General features: G+C 28.7%; 1 protein-coding gene across 1 annotated transcript; it reads right to left on the bottom strand.

The window, feature by feature from the left end:
* Positions 1 to 256: 256 nt before the first annotated feature.
* LOC107429213 (serine/threonine-protein kinase BRI1-like 2) lies at positions 257 to 4,331 on the bottom strand. The gene has a single exon (XM_016039865.4). It carries the CDS (start codon positions 3,782 to 3,784, stop codon positions 374 to 376), a length of 3,411 nt encoding a protein of 1,136 aa, XP_015895351.3. The 5' UTR covers positions 3,785 to 4,331; the 3' UTR covers positions 257 to 373.
* Positions 4,332 to 20,482: the final 16,151 nt, after the last annotated feature.

Below are 20,482 nucleotides of genomic sequence, written 5' to 3'. Positions count from 1 at the left end.
TGTTGTGGTAGAATGGCATTGTTAATTTATAGGAAGTGTAAAGATAACTATTTATATTGTATGATCTTTCTGCGTTGACATAATGCTTTCAGTTTTGGTATACACACTATCTGTTTGATAATATGTCTGAAATAATTATATTTGCTTGTTTGTTGTTTGGCGACTTTTTGTTCATTGTTCACAAACCCAGTATATTTTGTGCTCTGCTCACTGTGAGTTAGTGTTCTAACATAGTGAAAAGAAAGGGGAAAAAAAAAAAAAAAAAAAAAAGGCTTTTCAAATTAGTTACAGGAAACTCTTCAAAAGCTGAGCAACAAAATTACAAGCCTTATATTCATACAATGATAATAATAAATAAACAAACCCCACTGTCTCAAGAACTGTTGCTACTTCCACTCGTTGATCCAGGCATAAGCTCTCTCAGCATTGCTACTGCCTGCAACATGTTAGGCCTTTTGGAAGGGAAGTCATCCACACACTGCAATGTAATCTCCAGGTACCTTACCATCTCTTTAACTTCTTCAGCTTCTGCTTCGTCGGTTCCTTTTGTTACTGAGAGCAACTCCGGGTCTATTACTTCCATTTGTCTCCCTTCTCTCACCTTCATTTTCACCCACCCCACCAAGTTAGTGTCCCCAAAGTCCTCCTTATCGGTTGGGCGTTTTCCTGTCAACAATTCAAGCAGGACCACCCCAAAGGAGTACACATCGCCTTTTGCGGTGCACCTGAAGCTTTGATAGTACTCAGGTGGGACATAGCCAGGAGTTCCTGCAAGTGTGCTTACACTTAGATGGGTGTCAAGTGCACTTATTAGCCTTGCCATTCCGAAATCTGAAACTCTTGCTTCCAATTCATGGTCTAGAAGCACATTGCTTGATTTCATGTCTCTATGTATAATATGAGGGATGCAATTGTGGTGGAGAAAGCAGAGTCCCTTGGCTGCACCTCTTGCAATTTGCTTCCTCTCTTCCCATGTTAGAATACGCCGATCCCTTGCCTTTGTTCTCCCATGTAGCATTTCTTCAAGGCTGCCATACTCCATGAATTCATATACAAGGAGTCTCTCTTCACCAACTTTGCAATAACCCAGTAGAGGCACAAGATTTCTATGCTTGATCTTCCCCAGAGTCTCCATTTCTGCCATGAATTCACGGTCACCTTGGCAACTCAATCTTATAAGTTTCTTGATTGCAACACTTGATCCGTCCTTCAAAGTTGCCTTGAACACTTCTCCAAACCCTCCACACCCAATAAGGCTTGCAGCTGAGAACCCATTGGTAGCCTCAATAAGCTGGGAGAATTTGAGTTTTCTGAGCTGTCTCTGGAAAGTTGCAACATTGATGCTCAGTGGTTCTCTCTCTTTATCAATCTTCCATGTGGTGGCTGCATGGGATGCTTGCAAGCTACTAAGCATCTTCACTTCTTCTGCCTCCCTTCTTCTTGCACGCATTGCAATTGCCCACACAATCAAAATACAGATTGATGCAATGGAAATGAGAATCCCCAAGACAATGCTATTAGCCCAGGTCGTGGCTGATGCTTTTCGACCCCCTTTTCCTCCATCGTCAGCCGGAGTGGCTATGGTTGGTTGGTCATTGTTGTTCTGACACTCTGGCAATGGAACCCCACAAAGTCCTGGATTGTTGGCATACTGTGATGCCGGAAGTGTACTTAGCTGCCCTCTTGATGGAATTTGCCCGGTTAAATCATTATTGGATAGATCGATTTGCACCAAGAATGACAAGTTCGAGAATGAATCTGGGATATTACCCTGCAATCTGTTATGTGAAGCATCAAATACCCCTAAGTTTTTAAGCCTCCCAAGTGAGGAAGGAATCTCACCAGATAACTGGTTGTGCGCTAATTCTAGGACTTGCAAGGCGATCATGTCCCCAATCTCTTCAGGAATTCTACCGCGAAGCTCATTATAAGACAGATCCAGATATTCCAAAGTTTGGTATTGTGTAAAGAGGCTCAGGACAGGACCAGAATACAACCTTGTGAAATCACAAGTCCTCAATGTGGGAACTTGCAGAAGTCTTTCAGGTCGGATACCAGCAAATTCCAACAGACCCCCAACTCCTTTACAAGAATTTCCGACATTACGTACGAACATCATAGTGTTGCCAGAAAGTATTCCAGTCAATGGTTTAGAACCAAGCTGCCTTCCGAGTCGAGGTGGAATCTCACCAGTGAGCTTGTTGCTGTTCAAGTCCAACCAAACCAAACCGCTGCAATTTCCCAGCTCTCCTGGTATCTGACCGGTGAAGCTATTGTTTCCAAGTTGGAGCACAGCCAGTCTTGTCAAAGTGCCAAACTCACGTGGGATCTCACCGCTCAGTTTATTGCTTGTAAGTGATATCCATTCAAGATTACCGCAATTGAACAATTCAACTGGAATTTCACCGCTAAGCTGATTGTTGTTGAGAATAAGGTCCTTGAGATTCCTGCATTTTCCTAACTCTGGTGGGATTTTCCCCTCCAACCCATTGAACCATGCTATTAGTTTCTCAAGATTTTCAAGCCTCCCAAGCTCTGGTGGAATCGACCCATTTAGATAATTAAGACTAAGATCAATAGTCTTCAGCTGGGAACACTTAGATAATTCAGCAGGGATTTCTCCTACGATAAGATTATCTGGCATTCGAAGTTCCTGGAGTGAGGCGGCTCCCGGGCATATATCTTTTGGGATGAAACCGGAAATCTTATTGGAACTGAAGTCTATGATCTGTAATCTCTTGCAAGATGATATGGAAGAAGGAAATGGTCCAGTGATGCCATTGTTACTCAGCAACAAGCTCTCCAATGCACCAAGATTCTTAAAGATAGAATCTGGAAGGGGTCCTGATATGTTGTTGTTTGAAAGATCGAGAATTTGCAGCAAAGAACATGAAGAGAAGGAGTCTGGGATTGGACCTGAAATGTTGTTGTTTGAGAGCTTAATTTCAAGCAGCGAGTTGCATGCATGTCCTAATTCAGACGGGATCCAACCAGTGATTTGATTGCGAGAGAGATCTAGTTTCTGCAAACTATTAAGGTCCCCAATAGATTTTGGGATTTCCCCTGTAAGAGAATTGTCATGGATTGACAGAGTTTGGAGACTTGTACAGTTTGAAAGTGAGACAGGAAGGGTACCGGTTATACGGTTCCCAGACAATTCAAAAGTGAGCAGAGAACTGCAAGAATTCTCAATTTTCAGACCAGAAATTGACCCTGTCAGATTGTTAGAAGAAAGGTCTAGGTACTGAAGTTTATCAGAGTTCAATAGGAGATCATCAGGTACAGAACCTGTCAAATTGTTATAACCAAGATTGACAGAGACAAGATTTGGAAACTTTGGGAAAAAATTCTCAGGGATTGTACCTACAAGTCCACCAAAAGAAAGGTCAAGCTCTTTCAATCCATATGGAAGCTGAAGCAGAGAAGTGGAATTTACAGTGAACGAATTCAAAGACAGTGTGATAGAAGATAACATGTCTAGGGAAGCCAAAGGATCAAGATATATATTATTCCCCTTTAGAGGACGACCACTGATATTGAGCTCAGTTACTCTCCCCATGGAGCATGAAACTCCATACCAGCTACATGGATTCCTGTCAAGCTGCCAACCTGAGAAAACTCCGTCTGGGTCTTGCTGAATCATCTTCTTGAACTTCATTAGAGCTTCAGCATCTGTTTTGATCGATGTAACAACACCTTCACCAGCTGCAGAAGCAGAAACAAGAACCATTGAGACAAGTGTAAATGAAAGATGTAGAAAAAGCTGAACTGGGTTGGTCTCCATTGATGGAAATCAAACAAGCTTTGCAGGAGACACAATTGAGAGAGAGAGAGAGAGAGAGAGAGAGATAAAGAATGAAGGAGTTGTGTTATGAGGGAGAAAAAGAAAAAGAAGGGTTTTAGCTAGTGAGTAGAGTGAGAGAGTGGCGAATATGATTAGGAGTTTGTTGTGGCAAAGCAGAATGTGGGGAGCTTTAGTAAAAGAAGTTGCTTTTTGTGTTTTATAAAACTGGGGGAAAAAAAAAAGAGGGAACGTGGAAAGGAATAAGAAAAAGAAAAGAAATGGATTGAAGTTGGGGGTGGGCATGTACTTAATACTGCTTCACTTCAGAAAAAAATTTGAGTACCCCTTTAAACACTGTAGAAATGAAGGAGAAAAGAATGTAGTGAAAGGACTGATTTTGACTTTTGGTCAAAAGGAAATAGGACCCACAGACAAGGTATATCTAAGATCGGCGCAACACACACACACACACACACATATAAATATATATATACATATATAGGCCTTGTGTTGATCCAGGGTCATTGTCTGTCAGTGAGCTATTTAAATTTTGATAAACTAAATTTGATATTCTAATTTTACTTGTTTAAAAAAAATATTAATTTTGTATATATATATATATATTTATTTATTTATAGGAAATTGAAATGAGTTTTATTTTGATGAATTTAGAATTGTAAGTTAGTAATTAGTGTGATGGGTGTAATTAGTGTGATGGGTCCATGGAGGGCCTGTGAATTCAGAGCAATAGGTGTTCTCTGAGCACAAAAGGAAATGTTGCTTTATGTGAAAAAAAAATAAATAAATAAATTATAATATAATATATGTATTCATTATAACTATTAAATATATACATATATTGAAGATGACAGGTAGCCTCCAAGTTAATATATAGCCGAGTCATGGAATGAAAGGAAGATCCTAAAATATCAGTGGCTACCCAAAGTTAGTCATAATTATTACAAAGAAAAATCATAACTATTACAAAGAAAAATAATATATATATATATATATGTAAAAGAATGATCTGTTGGGTGTTATAAGGCAGTTTATACTGGATATTTAACTGTCTATTGGTGCCAATAAACCACATGACACCTATTATAAGTTGTTTTGTGGCATCCAATATAAACTGTTTCATGGCGTCAAGGTATAGATTTTTATATACATATACAAAAAATCTCTTATTCATAAATTCTTATCAAAGTTTTGTTTAGTATTTAGTTTACTATCGATAATGGGAGAGTAAAAGGATCAGCACCTTATTACCAGTAATAAGATAAAATCTAAACTAAATTTATGTTTCTGGAATTTCTAAATAAAAGACTAACGGTATACATGTATGTCCAAATGTACCATCAGATTTGATACACTGTACTAAATATATGTATATATACAGTGTTGTGAAAGATTGAAGAAGAAGGAGAGAGCATGTGAGTATTTGTGGGGCCCAAATGCTGAAAAAATTCGAAGGATAATCAATGATACAGTTCAATTGGTGAAAATTGAAACTAAAGAATATGAATAAATGTAAGTGAAAAAAATAGGCCCCACAGACGGAAAAACATCAAGTGCATTCTGGTTTAATGGCATGGGAGGTGATGATGTCTCTCTTGCTCTCTATCTCTCTCTTTATCTTTTTCATTTATTTATTATTTTTTTTTTCTAGCTAAACAAACAGTGTGGGTGAACTGAACCTCTTCTTTCTCCCTATCTCTCTCCTATATAATCCTGCATGCCAAGGAGTAATAGGGGAGTTCAAAAAATTAAAAAAAATAAAAAAATAAAAAAATAAAAAAAAATCCCATTTAATGTTTAAGTTCAAAGTTCAACTTTATAGCTGGTTAGGGACCATCCTCTTTACTTTGTTGCATCTTTGGCAGATTCTCCAAACAGTTGGAAAATCTAGCTTGGATTAATCCCTAAATAATGTTATGTATTAGCTGTCCTAGCTGGCTAATTAATTTCTTCAAACAGGTGGAGGGCTTAATTATAATACACTACTACTTTTGTGTGTCTCAAATCACATTGTTTTCTAGTTATCCATAGGCCAACCCCATTGGGGCCTTTGTGCAAAGAAATCAATTGGTACATTCATTTCAGAAGAGAGCGATTATGACTCTTTGATAAAATAAGGAATATGTAAAGGCTTTTGCACACGCATGTGTTGATTCTCAGGTCCTATACATGTTGTTGCTGTTATTGTTGTTTGTTGTTTTTTATTTATTTATTTTTTCTTTTGAGATGATATAAAATATTTATTTTTTTTTTATTTTTTTTTTGTGTTCAGCATTCAATTGTTTATTTTTCTAAATGTTGCTACACTAACTTTTCTTTGTTTTCTGTAGTCAAAAAATAATTTAAAAATATTTTTTTTGTAAAAAATTATAAAAAATAATTCTTTAAACTTTATTTTTACAACAATATAATCTCTTTTGGGTTTTTTTGTTTTATAATTTTTTTTAAAGTTTTCATATGTCTTTTGATGGGAAATTATATAATAACCTGCCTAACATTCTTTTTTTCTTTTTAAATAATTAAAATTGTTATTCAAATGTAAGACCTATATATAGAAGAGTGTGTATGTTGTCATTAGACTGTTCCCATAAGGATAAAGCAATATTAGCTAGTATTGAAATTGAATTTCTATAAACAAAAATATTGTTTGAATCAAATTTGATTAAAAAAAGAGTGAAAGACATATTTTTATCTATCAAATTTTGTTCAAAAATAAAGTTTTGATTTATATGCATAATATTAATATACAAAATCAATTTTAATGTTTGCTAACCAATATTGCCAAATTCTAAGAGAACAAATTGACATTAGTCAAAGTTAAAAGATACTGCTTAAAATTCAAAAAGGACTAATTGCACTTTAATATCTTTAATTTTTAAGATTTTATAATTCAAACCCTTAACTTTCAAAAGTAGTAATTTAGGCTTTCAATTTTACAATTTGTGGTAGATTGCTTCAATCCTCAATTTGACATATGGATGGTTAACAATTTGTCTACATGGACGAGGTTGAAAGGATGGGAAGTTTTCATATTTGGATCAAATGTTGAGATCACATAAAACCCATGTGTACAAAAACATCACCCATCTGTTTGTTAAATTGGGATTTAAACCAATTTGTAATAAATTAAAAAATTGAAAGTTTAAATTATACTTTTGAAAGTTAAAGATTTAAATCATAAAACCGTCAAAGTTGAGGGTACCACAATAAAATTAAACCTAGAAATTTTGGTGGAAAATTAAAACTTTTATAAAAGTTTAAAAGGGACATTATATAATTACTCTTTTTATTATTTGTAAATGAAAAATTCAAATTCAAAACCATAATTTGTAAATATAGTAGTTTTATCATCGAATTTGTCCGAGAAAGGACATTAAGCTTTCAATATTAAATAATAAGAAAAGTAGTGAAAATGACAAAATAATAAATTTTCACTAAATTTTGTGAATTTCAATCGTGTATTTTTTCTCATGGTATAAATTTCAATATTAATTTATTGGTGTTTGTATAATTGTATTATTTTACCTTCTTTTTGGTTGTCAACAAGTAATTAGTGTATGTGTAACTATCAAAAATTTACTAGCCCATTACTCACCAAAAAAATAAATAAATAAATAAATAATTACTAAGTGATTAGAGCTTATTTGGTATATAAAAATGTTGTTCTTGATAATAGGAATATCAATTTATAGGAATTAAAAAAGGAAAAATGAATAAGTATTTCTATTCATATGTTTGGGTCATTATTTTCAACTAGTCTTAATGTTTAATCTTTATAAATGTTTTTTTGAAAAATATCAAAGTTGGTAAAATGATTAAAAGTCGAATTTTATAATTATTTTTGTATTTTAAGTTTGTAATAATTAATCTAGATTTAAATACATTCTAACTATTTCAAAGATACTTATCGTTCAAATAAAAAAATAACAATTTTGAATTTTTTTAAAGGAATAACTATTTTTTGACATGGAGGAATAAGTATTTTTATAAAACAAAATTTTCAAAAATTTAAAATATAGCATATGAACAGTTAATTCTATGGAATAGTTATTATATTCATATATCTATTTTGCATAACAAACATGCTGTAGAGTAGAGGCATTTTAATTGGTTCCTCATTGTTAAGAAACATATAAAAGAAAAATTAATAGATTTAGATGTATAAAGTATTTCGTAAAAAACAAAAAACAAAAGAAGTATAAAATTCTATAGTTTTTAAACATAGATTAACATTGGCATTGATATGGCAAGACATGATCACCCTAACAATTGCTGGTGTTATTTTTTTTTGACCAAGATATTTATATTTTATATTTTTGGATATTTAGGTAAAAAATTCGAATTTGGATATTTAAGAAAACAATAATTTTTACTATTCACAAATTAGGTTTTTATTGCAAATTTTGATTTAATACAATTTAAAGAAATTCAAATATTATTGCAAAAAAAAAAAAAAAAAAAAAAGAAAGAAAGAAATTCGAATATTGATAATCAATGAAGTTATTTCAAAGAATGTTCAAAATTAGTTGCCTCCAATCATCGTCGATCTGAATCGTTAAATGTGGCGATCGAGTTTCATAATGAAAACCTACATGATTTAATTAATTATAGTCCACAATAGTACACTAGTTTTCTTCCTGCTTAGCTAGCCACTGCATAAGCTTGCTCTACTTTTTTTTTCTTTTTTTTCCTCCTCCGAATATGATCTAAAATTACTTTTTTAAAAATAAATAATTATAAAATTGAGCGTTTACATCATCCGTTGTCTTTAGCTTTTTGGAGCACCTTTTTCTTTTTTTTCTTTTTTTTTTAAACTTTTACTTTTAAACATTATTTTATTTATTTTGAAAAATTCAATTTTGGTTGCTCTCATAAACATGATTTTCATGACACATTTGTTAAATTTTATATGTCGATTAAAAATAATTAATATTTTTTCCTTTTCTTTTAAAATTAATGTTGAAAATTTTGGAATTAATTGGAATGAGAAGAAAGAATACAATCCACGACAATGTTCATTAACATTTACTACATATGTAAGCCAACGATGTACCCAAAAAGTTCAATATGAAAAAGACAAAATAATAATAATAATAATAATAATATAAAAAGCTATAAAAGTTTTTTTTTTTTTTTGAAAATTAGAACTTCTTTATATCATTTAAGATTGAAAAATGTAATTTACCACCATCAATGGAACATATATATTATATAACAATTTAAATGATTAATATTAAAAAATTTATTTTTAAAATTTTAATATAATATTATAACTGTTATATGTGTTTGTGATTGTTACTACTAATGATAAAGTTTCATACAGGGCTATACTTTTTTCTCTACTCTACAATCATATTTGCAAAACTTTATGAACCATATTTTAATTGTTTAATTTGTGTTTAAAATGCAAATTATATATTACTTTACCTGAAATCTAATACTCATTACAGGTAAGCACAGTATCCAAGAAACATTTAAAGCCCATATATTTAAAAAAACAAAAAGAAAAGAAAAAACGAACGAACGAAATATTAGTGCGAGAAATTGTGATGAATTTGCTTTAAATGTCAAGCAAATGAAGATACTACTATATAGCTTTCACATCAATTAATGATAAGCTAAATAATAGTTTTTTTTTTTTTTTTTTTTTGTTGTAATATTCTTTTGTTGTTGCTTCCACTAGATCCAACTTGGGCTTAGGGTACTTGACGAGAATGCTTAGTGCCATTTTGATTATAATTTTAACGGCTAGATGCTAAATAATAGTTGCATAAAAATACAAAAACAAAACATATATTAAATTTATTTATCAAATTATATAAGTTAAAATATTATTAATTAATATATTTGTATAGTTTAAATATAAATAAAATAATAAAATATTATTATATTATTTGATAAATAAATTTGATAAATATTTTATTAATTCTGTTATTATTGTTATACAGATATTAGAGATAAATATAAAATATTTTTATACTTTTATTCAAGTTCCATTTTGCCTCCATTACCAGGAAAAAAAGAAAAAAAAATTCCATTTTGCCTCCTAATGTTTTTAAGCAAATTTTCCCTTAAACTTTGATGGAGTGTTGATTGATCCTTAGACTAATAATAATATTTTTCAAAACAAATTTGATTAGGATTATTATGTAAGAAAACAACTTTAACATTGATTAGTCAATTTTATCAAAATTTTAAGAGGGGTTAAATTAACATTACGTCAAAGCTTGGTGGCAAATTGCTAAAAAAAAAAAAAAAAAAATTCAAGGAGCAAACTGAAACTTGAATGAAAATAAGAAAGGACATTTATAATTTTGCCTAACTAATATATGATTTTTGGAAACGTTCTAGATGTTATATCTTAGTTTTAAACATTTTCAGAGAGTCGGGAAGAGAGACCCGTCACACACACACACACACACATATATGTATATATATATATATATATATATATGAACTCATATCAAAACATTTTTATGGTTTTAATATTATAATTTTTTTTTATTGGGAGCCTTTGTATCATAATGATTAGGATTTAAAACTTGAAATATGATTAAATATAAATTTGATAATATACTAATTATATTTAAAAAAAATAAACCTAATCACGATTTGATAATTAATAAATATATTTTTAAATTTTAATTTTTTATACAATTCAAGATCTGAAAAATAAATTTTAACTTTAATTTTAATAAAAAATATTTCGATTTAAATGTGACTATATATATATATATAATCTTTTTTAAAGTGTAAACATTTATACAATAAATATAGATTGACACAAAAAAATTATTGTTGACAATAATTTTGGTGCCAAAAGTTTATTTTTCATATTTATTCATAAATTTTTATAGTGCAGATGTTAACATTATATAATATACATATATATATATATGTATGTATATATGCATGCATAATATATTATATATATTCAATTTGTCTTTTATTAGGAATGAAAAAATGGTAAAATTCAATCCAAATGGAGAAATCAATAGTTAGAATCTGATTTCTTTTTGTAAAAAAGAAACCAAGATAGTCCTGATCTAGACCTAGTCCTGATCTAGACTTTTTATGTATATATTATAAGTTTTTTTCCTGAATATATATTATATTTATATAAGCATGCCTATGACAAATTCAAGTGGAATTCGGTCCATAAGAATTGGCTTGGATTGCATTCTGACCCATTGGAAAAGGTTTTAGAAATTGTTATGATTGGATGTATAATTAAAGTACCATAGCTAAAGGGTTGGCTGGCCCTTTTTTAATCTCACTTGGGGACCATTTTTCATACCTTTATTTATTGGTGGTGGTCTACATGGTATTCTGAGCATATACAGTGCCTGGTATCCTTTCCAACTAGCTTTGAAACCCACGTCTTCCTTAAAATGATATTCTCAATTCTATTTCTATTTCTATTTTTTATTTTTCTGGTTTTCAATAAATAAAAATTTAAATCCTTTTTTTTGGTGTTCCTATTGTGGGTTTGACTTTAGTGCCGAGCCGTTGTTGTCACTCCCCATAAAGCAAGGCGAAAAAGGTCAAAAATACAAACGAAAAAACCTCGTTTGAAAACTCTATCAACAAGGACAACTAAATAATAATACAAAATAGACTATTACTTTCTTTTATGTTGAATTTAATTAAAGGATTATTTTATTTATGCTCTTTCAAATTTGGCATAAATAAAAATATTTTTTAAATTAAGTGATAGTTCTTCAGTCTTAAAAAAAAAAAAACTTTTAATCAGATAAGGTTTTTTAAGTAAATGATAATTTATGAAATATATTTAACCAAATGTATTAAAATGGTATTATAATTACCAAATAAATTTAACTAAATATATTATAATTTTTCAAGTATATTTAAGTGAACGGTACTTATCAGATATATATTTTATTTTAAAAAATTTATAAAATTAAAATTATTATATTATTTTTAAAAAAATAGAAAAAGTGATCATATAGTTTAAATACAATTTAATCAAAAATTAAAAAAATTTAAGATCTTTAAATTAATTATTGTAAAAAAAGAAAAGAAACAAAAAATAATTTAAAAATAATTTAACTTTTTAAGAATATATGAGTAAATTTAGATTATTCTAATATCTGTAAATGATTTTATTTTTTCAAAATTCGAATGATACTTTTGTATTTATCTCAATATTTCCTTCAATTAATATATGTTGATTTCTTTTCGAGTAATACTATTTATAGGCCACGTGATTTTTTATTTTATTTTCTTGAATATTGATATATATATACACACACACATATATATATATATATATTTTTTTTTTTTCCTTTTAATTCATCGATGTTATGAAATTGATATTCCTTTTTATAGTATACTTTTTAAATACTGTATGTTGGATAATGCTTATGGTGTCGGATTGAAGAAAAAAAGGAGACAAATTTTTTTAGAAAACATTTTTGAATCTCAGTAATTTTTAAAAATAATAATTAAGGAAATATAATACCATAGTTAACTCCTATAAAGCTTGTCTTAATATAAATCAATTTTTAGTTTTTAACTAGATGGTAATTTTCATTATTGTTATAAATTTTACTTTTCTAACTTTACCCTTTATTTTGTATGGAAGGCTCAATAGTGTCTTTTTTTTTTTTTTTTTTTGAGAGTTACTTTCTATTAATTTGATAAACGGGATGTATACATCAATATCAAGGAGAGGTATGAGTCACTCAGGGGCATCGTCTAACCAGGAGCAATAAGCATCACAAGCTGCAAAGCTTTAGGAAATTCGCCTTCAGTTATTCTTCTTGAAAGATAAATTAAAAAAGGAATATGCTTTTATTAATTCTCTCAACGATCCCATACTTGTTCAACTTTTATTAAAAAATAAAAGTTAGAGAAAGAAGAAGAAAAAAAAAAAAAAAGTGTATTTTTTGTAGTAAATTAAACTAATACGCACGAGTAAGTTATGAGTTCATTAACCGGAATTGTGCGTAAACATCATCATTTGGGTGCACATTTTCTATTATTTATTAAGATATATAACCTTTAATGAACAATATTTCGGTGACAAAGAAAAAAATAATTATAATAATAATAATAAAAGTCCAGCCATAAAAACAAGTCATGAGTTCTATCCACCAGTTTTAATCACAAAAATAAAGATATAATTGATGGCGGTTATGTTACCAGAAAACTTTTAAAACTTTAAACCTAAAAAAGAAAAAAAAAAAAAAAGAAAAGAAAAAAGAAAAGAGATAACTTTCAAAACTCGTTATGGGCATGTATATTTGCACAACAGGTCTGGTCAAAATGCAATCGATGTATTTGTGCATGCCGGTCCATATCTCATTTGATGAATATAAACTTGCTGCTATATAAAATCAAATTTATCTTTCTTTTAGATAGAATTTCAATTTTGCCATTTTTTACTTATACAATATATATATATATATATATATTTTCTAATTCTTTTTTTATTTATTATTTTGTAGTTTGTTGACCACTTCTAATATCATATTAGAAGATAACATTTTTTTGGAACAATTATTAGAAGATAACTTGGAAATAAATAAAATGCTAATAATTTGATTGTCTAATTTAAGTCCTTTCAAAAAAATATTAGAGACATTAAGTACATAACTATGAGGGAAAACAAAAATAAAAAAGAAAGAGGGTCAATAACATGAAATTAAGATTCATGAAATTTCAAGTGCCATACAATCCTCAATTAAAATCATATATATCTATGGTGATAGTAAATATGAAACAAATCAATTAATTTCTTATTGTACCTAAGTCAATTTCACTTGGTCAATCGGAGCATGAGGAACTTTTAAGAAGGTAAGGTAATCTTTAATTAGAGGCTTAATCAACATGTTAAAAGGGCAATTATATTCAACATCAAGGACATTAGTTTGACTGTCTCATAATAAAAAGCCCACACTTTGACACTATGATCAGTTTCTACACCTTCAAAAAAGGAGGAAAAAAAAAAAAACACTAGTACCATTATTATTATTATTATTATTATATATTTACAATACTACGGCATACAAATCAAAATATCAATTAAAAAATAATTACAGTACAAGTATGAATTTGTCTTCTATTATTTTGAAAATAATACTTAGAGTTAGAGACATTAAGGAGTATTTTAATAAAATATTTATAAAACGATTAAATGTCATTGTTTTATTTGCTGAAAATTAATATATAATCTAAATTTTTATAAGTGAAAGATAAGTGTATTAAATGCAAATCACTAAACAATAACACCTCACGATCACTTTTGTAAACATCTTTGTGACCGTTGCATTATTCATTTTTCCAAATACTAGCTAATCGATATAAAATTATTTTGTTGGTTTATCTATTAATTTATTTTGCTTAATTTGTTGGTTTATTTATGGTTAACTTATAAGTTTATTTCATGTTACATTAATTTGCTAACTTTTCACATACTGAATCACATCACCAGTTTTTAAAATGGCTGAAAAAAAAAGTTGAAACACGTATTTACTCGGGAAAAAAAATAAAATAAAATAAAAACCCATGTATATTTATTTCTGCTTTATATGAAAAAACTTGTTTACAATGAGTGATTAATAAAAATGGTAAAGAAATGTCACTATTGTATACAAGTTTTCCGGATCTACATATGTTTCGCCGAACACTAACAACTAACAATTATAAGGTTAATAATCTCAGCCAAAAAAATAAAAAAAAATAAAAAAAAAATAAAAAAAATAAAAAATATCATTTGTTTTAATTGGTGATAATTATTGGTAGAATTTATATGGTATTTGACATTTAAATTGTTGCTTAAAAAGATCTATTTTCCTAAATTAATTTTTTAAAATAAAAAATCATTGCATAATCAAAGACAAATAACAACCAAGTCAGCATGGACTCTTAGATCATCACAAATATTATAAATTCAATATTACCATGGATATAATGCTGTAAATTCAATATTATCTTCTACACAAAATTGCAAGTATCTTGTCAAAAGGCTCAACATTGAGCTTTGTTATTTGTGATTATTGATGATAATCACTAGATTATGTGATAACTTTTAGTTGAGAGCATTTAATTCTATTATTTTTTATATTAAAATTTTAAAAATGAACTTTTAATGATAACCATTTAAATAATCTGACACGTTGGTTCCAATGGTGATCGTTTATCAAATAGCATATTTTTCCTCACACTATGTTTGGATTGATGGAATAGAATTCGAGTGTTGCTATTTGTCACTGGTGATAATTACCATCATCATATGTGATAAATTTTAATTAAAGTATTTAATTTTATTATTTTTTATTTTAAAATTTTAAAAATAAATTATTTAATGATAATAATTTAAATTGTTATTTGATATATACATCCCACTAATGATTATTTAACAATAATGACAAATAATATTTTTCTTTAAATATTTTATTTAAATGGTTAAAATGAGGACGAGAAAAGAAATAGAAAAAAATGAAAGGAATTGGTTCTTTTATTTTAATTAGGTTTCTTTTCCTCTCAAAATTGATAGAAAATATATGGAAATGAAAAAACTTTTAATGAATTTTTTAATATTTCAAAATTATCTTTATTATCACTGATATTAAAATATTTATTATTTTTTATATTCTTTCTATCCCTTTGTTAATCGTTAAAATATCAATTATTAACAAATATTTTCATTTCCTTTATTTTGTTCCTTATTAAACATTTCATTTCTTTTCCTTTTCTCCCTTCTATCCAAATATAGTGTCCACAAAATATATATATATATATATATATATCATTTTATATGATAGATCCAATACAAATGTTTCACAGTAAAAAATCCACATAATATAAATCTAACCATTAAAGATGTGGATTTATTTATTTATTTTTATGTTCAATGCTTTTGATGATTCTTTTTTTTTTTTTTTTGGTTTTCCCCTTAAACTGTATTTTGCACCTCGTAAATTCACATATACAAATGTCAAGACTCTTTCCAACATGACCCACTTAAAATTTGTGTTGTGGGTCTCAGTTTGAAATTGAGTTATAGCGGAGAGATCAAGAAAAGAATACCGGGCACCGATTTTATTCTAATTAAAGCATAAATGTTAATGATTCTTTTTTTCTACTTTATTTTGAGGAGTGGCCCATGAAAATTGGAAATTAAGGTCATGATATTCGGGTTACCCCACCAGGGACTCTTTGGCTTTATACATTAAAGGTTTTAATGTAAATTAATTTTCTTGGCTCAAAGAAAAGACGTACATTGACTATTATTTCCTTTCTTTTTATTTTTTTAGAGAGAAAATATTATGATTATACACCTACAATTGGTCAACTCTTAGAAACTTTTTTTTTTGAAAAAAAAAAAAAAAACATTCATCACGTTGAACCTTTTCTAATCTCTTTTGCTACTGTTTGGGATAGGGCCTGAACACTTTTAATGCCAAAAAGAAAGACTGTAAGATTTTGTTTTAATCAAGCCAGATTTGGGTTTATCTATGGTTTTTTTTTTTTTTTTTTTTTGGAACAATTAGAAAGGTCAAATATAGCAGGCCAATAATTCAACTTATTATTTTTTCTGTCGCTATCAAAATTTTCAAAAACAAACTAAATGCTTTTTTTTTTTTTTTGGTCCTGTTATGATGTTATATATATAACATCATAACAGACGAAACCTTGATCCCACTACACCAATAAAAAGGTATTCTGCAACATTACTGAATATCATCATCTTTGGTTTCCATGCATAAACTACTTTGTTGAATACAAAATTAGCAGTTTCAAAATGACAATTCGTTTAATAAAATGTTTTCTTAAAAATAATATGCAAATAGAACAAATACTAGAGATTTAAACTATTCCTTGCTTTATCATCATTTTTATTAGTTAAATTGAATATAAGGCAGAGTAATTAGAAGAATAATGAATAATTCCAAATTTCTATTGCTTAATCTCTTAGATAACTCAATAATTGAACTTATTATTTTCTCAAATAATAATCTCGATTCAAATCTTTCAAGAAAAGGAAAAAAAAATTACAATCAATATTTGAGATGGCAGTTGGATTAATTATGGATGTGGATTGAACTATTTTCTCGAATTGATGGTCAGGCCAAGTTTAATCTATTGCTTTATGGCCTCTAAATCTAAATCTAAATCTTCTAGGAGGATAGGGTTTGAAATTAAGTAGAGAATAGTATCACACAAGGATTATATGTTAAGCTATATGTTAAAGTTTTTTAGATGAATTATTGACGTTCCAAATAAATCCAACTGATCCCATAGAAATTAAAAAAGCCATGAAAGTAGGAAAGCAGCAAAGCATGGTCTCCAAAGAAACACTTGCACGCCAAGGGAATCAAATTCGATGATTTGAAAAGATTCACAGAAACAAAGAGAGAGAGAGAGAGAGATGTGGGTTCTTGGGGTCATCACCAATCATTTGGATTCTCTTTAAAATATCTAATTAGTGGGAAGTGATATAAGTCGGTCCCTTGGCGTGCCATCAACGACAATGTGGTCTTACCCTTCCATTTTTTCAAACTTTTTTCTTTTAAGTTTTTTTTTTTGTTTTAATCTTTTGCATAAAAAGCCCCACATGTTGATCCATTAATATCCACTATTCAATTCTTGAATCATAGAAGGAGAAAAGAAATGATTTAATTCTTACTATTTTAGGTTGTAACTTTAAGAAAGAAAGATTCTTACATTTGTATAAAACTTTTTATTTAACTTAATTGACACAAATCCGCAATGTTTTAAAAAATTTTTGAGCATTCCCGTTTTCAATTTTTATGCTATATTTTATTTTCTTCCTAATTTTTATCAACAAAACAACAAAGCACAAATTTTTGTAATTTTTCTTCTTTTTCACTAATAGTCTTATAGATTCATAGTCCAAGCATATAACCCTATTAAACATATTTTATTGAACACTAAATTTTCCATTAAAGCTCATGCTTTATGTAAGGTTTTTAGGTTGTTGTGGCATTTTTATGATGCATTGCTATTGAAATAAGAGGCTTCTTCAGACAAATTTTATATGTTTATTGTTTAATATGAAGAATTAATTTTTATATGATATATTTTTGGAAACAGTTCAATGATAAAATTCATTATTTTTAGATAGAAAGTTTGAGTTTGAATTATTACATTCTAAAATGAAATAAAAATCCCTATATGATAAATTGCATGATTATCTAATATTTGGATTTTAGCTAGTTTGGTTAAATTTATTTTCCAAAAAAAATTAAACCAAATCAACAAATGGAAAAATAGATATTTTTTTGAAGTTAATGGTTTACTTTTAATTTCTTATCCATTATTATCTTTTTACTGGTAAGCTTTTTAACAACCATGAACCTGGTTGTTTAAATTTTCACTTACTGCATGTTTGGATAAATATAAAATTAGTGGGAATCTAATTTTTTTGGGAAAGTGATAACTTTTTTTTTGTTTGGATATTTATTGTGAAGTGGAAAAGTGTGGATCCAGGGAATTAGATTCCCACCAATGTAGAAAAATATGTGGAAAAGTTATTCTCATCTATATAGGTGTCATTTTAAGAATATCATAGAATATAGTTTTAAATTTTTTTAAAAATACATATTTATCTTTAATTTATTATACAATATTAAATTTAATTATTTCTCAATCCCAACTTGCCCATTACTCACCAAACAGATTAAGAGAAAAAATAATTCTCCAAAAATTAAATCCTAGGAAACTAAATATTGGGAATCAATTTTCCTTTTAACTTTGACACTTCCCAAATACTCCGTTAAAGTTTAAGAAAAGAATAATATTTGCCATCTTAATTGTCCTTAGAACCACTATTATGATAAATTAAAATTCATCTTTATATACAATGTTATAAACATAACTTGACGAAAAGTATAAAATTGTTAAAATATTTTTCTTATATACCAAACAGTCATAATTAAAAAGCATATATTAAATATTGCGCGTCAGACAAGCGATTTGAAAACAAGCCAAACTCTTGGATCTCAGAATTGGGCTCATCAAGCAGTAGCTGACTCTATGAGACTTGGATCCAAGCCTGGTAGTTAAAGGTGGGCTAGTTGGCTCAACACTCTATAGTGATCTATGGGCAACATTTCAAGAAGTTTTTGTGGGCTGTTATTGGGCTTAGAATAAGTGGCTCTTTCCTTCTGGATAAAGTAGATTTGGTTAATTATTAAAAAAGATTTAAGGGAGTCCTTTTTTCTTTTTTCTTTTCTTTTTTATTTATTTATTTATTTTGGGTCACTATTTGGTTTCTTTAGTTAGCTTTAACGCTCTTTTTATATATAAAATAAATAATGAAATTGATACCTAGCAAATTTTTTTTTTTCACGTGAAATAAATAAATTGCTCTTGTTGTATTTAATAACATCACCCTTAAATTTTAACCTGCTAACGTATATAATGATTAATTAAGTTGAAATCAGGGCCCTTCAAGTTCAATTTTCAGGAGATTAAAGTTGAACTAGATTATGTTTTATTTCAATATAATACTTTATTTTAAAATTTAGTTAATGATGTGTTTAAATTGTAACCTTACAAATTAAGCTAAAGGAATTCAATTGCAACTCGAATCACCTCAAGTTTGTTGTGTTGTTCGCTGTTAATCAAAGTTTTGGTGGTTGTTGTTATCGTCATCTTTTTTTTTTTTTTTTTTTTTTAAACATTGGAGATCGTTATTATTATTATTATTTTTTTAAAACTAAAATGGCTAAAAAGTAATACTTATTTGATAAAGGAATACCTAACTGAAATAATAGCTTATCATATATGACCACCATGTAGAGTTTTATACTTGAAATCACTTCCCTTCAAATTCAACTTGCCAGGAGACTTTACGTAAGGCAGTTCAAAACAAAATAGATAGTAAACCCAATTAAGAAGGGGAGGTTCTTTTTACAATTTCAAAATTTTTTTATACAGTTCTATTTAAATTTAATTTATTAAAATACCCTTTAATCCATTATCTTTTTTCCTTTTCAATTCTTAATCTAGGGTTTTCAAAAAAAAGTATTATAATAAACAAGACGATGACAAGCTGACTGCGGTGACATACCATTGACCAACCATTGCTAACAACCAACCGTTGGCAACAAAGGACCGCCGATGCTAAGGCTTTGCCAGGAATCTTCAAAGTAGGTCACCCATAGACCTATCATCAAAGGTTGTTTCAGCTTGTTGGCACATGGCCATGGAAGAAAATATGCACAAATATGAAAAATGAAAAATATAAAAATGTAGAAGAAACTAGGAGCCATAGATGGGGGAAAGCCTGCTGATGCTTGGGGGTTTTCCATACACCTTACAGCAGCTGCCATCGTTTCTCCACTGGCCATGGTGTTTGTGAAAAAGGTGAAATAGTAAAAAGTTGAAAATAAAAAATCTTTAATTTGTAAGGGCATTTTGATAAATTTATATAAATGAAACTGTGTAAAATAAATTCAATAGTGCAACTAAAATCTCTCTTAAGCTTGACGTCACGGGCCTAAGTTTTCTAATGCTCCTGTGCGGCACTTAACACCTTGCTTGCTAAGTAAGCCTTCAAAATACAGAAGCTAAGAGTAAGAGAATAGGAAGTAAGAGAGTTTGAGAGAATATGGAGAATACTTGGATTGCTAGAACACTTGGATATGTTACAAATGAGAGTCTAACCCTTTATATAGAGGGCTTGAC

Source organism: Ziziphus jujuba, chromosome 12, assembly GCF_031755915.1.
Source record: "Ziziphus jujuba cultivar Dongzao chromosome 12, ASM3175591v1".
NCBI lineage: Eukaryota > Viridiplantae > Streptophyta > Magnoliopsida > Rosales > Rhamnaceae > Ziziphus > Ziziphus jujuba.
The sequence above is the reverse complement of the archived record's forward strand: the minus strand, read 5'-3'. Positions and strand labels throughout refer to the sequence as shown.

Coding starts and splice junctions, on each gene's coding strand:
- LOC107429213 (XM_016039865.4), bottom strand. CDS start 3,784: ATGGAGACCAACCCAGTTCAGCTTTTTCTACATCTTTCATTTACACTT.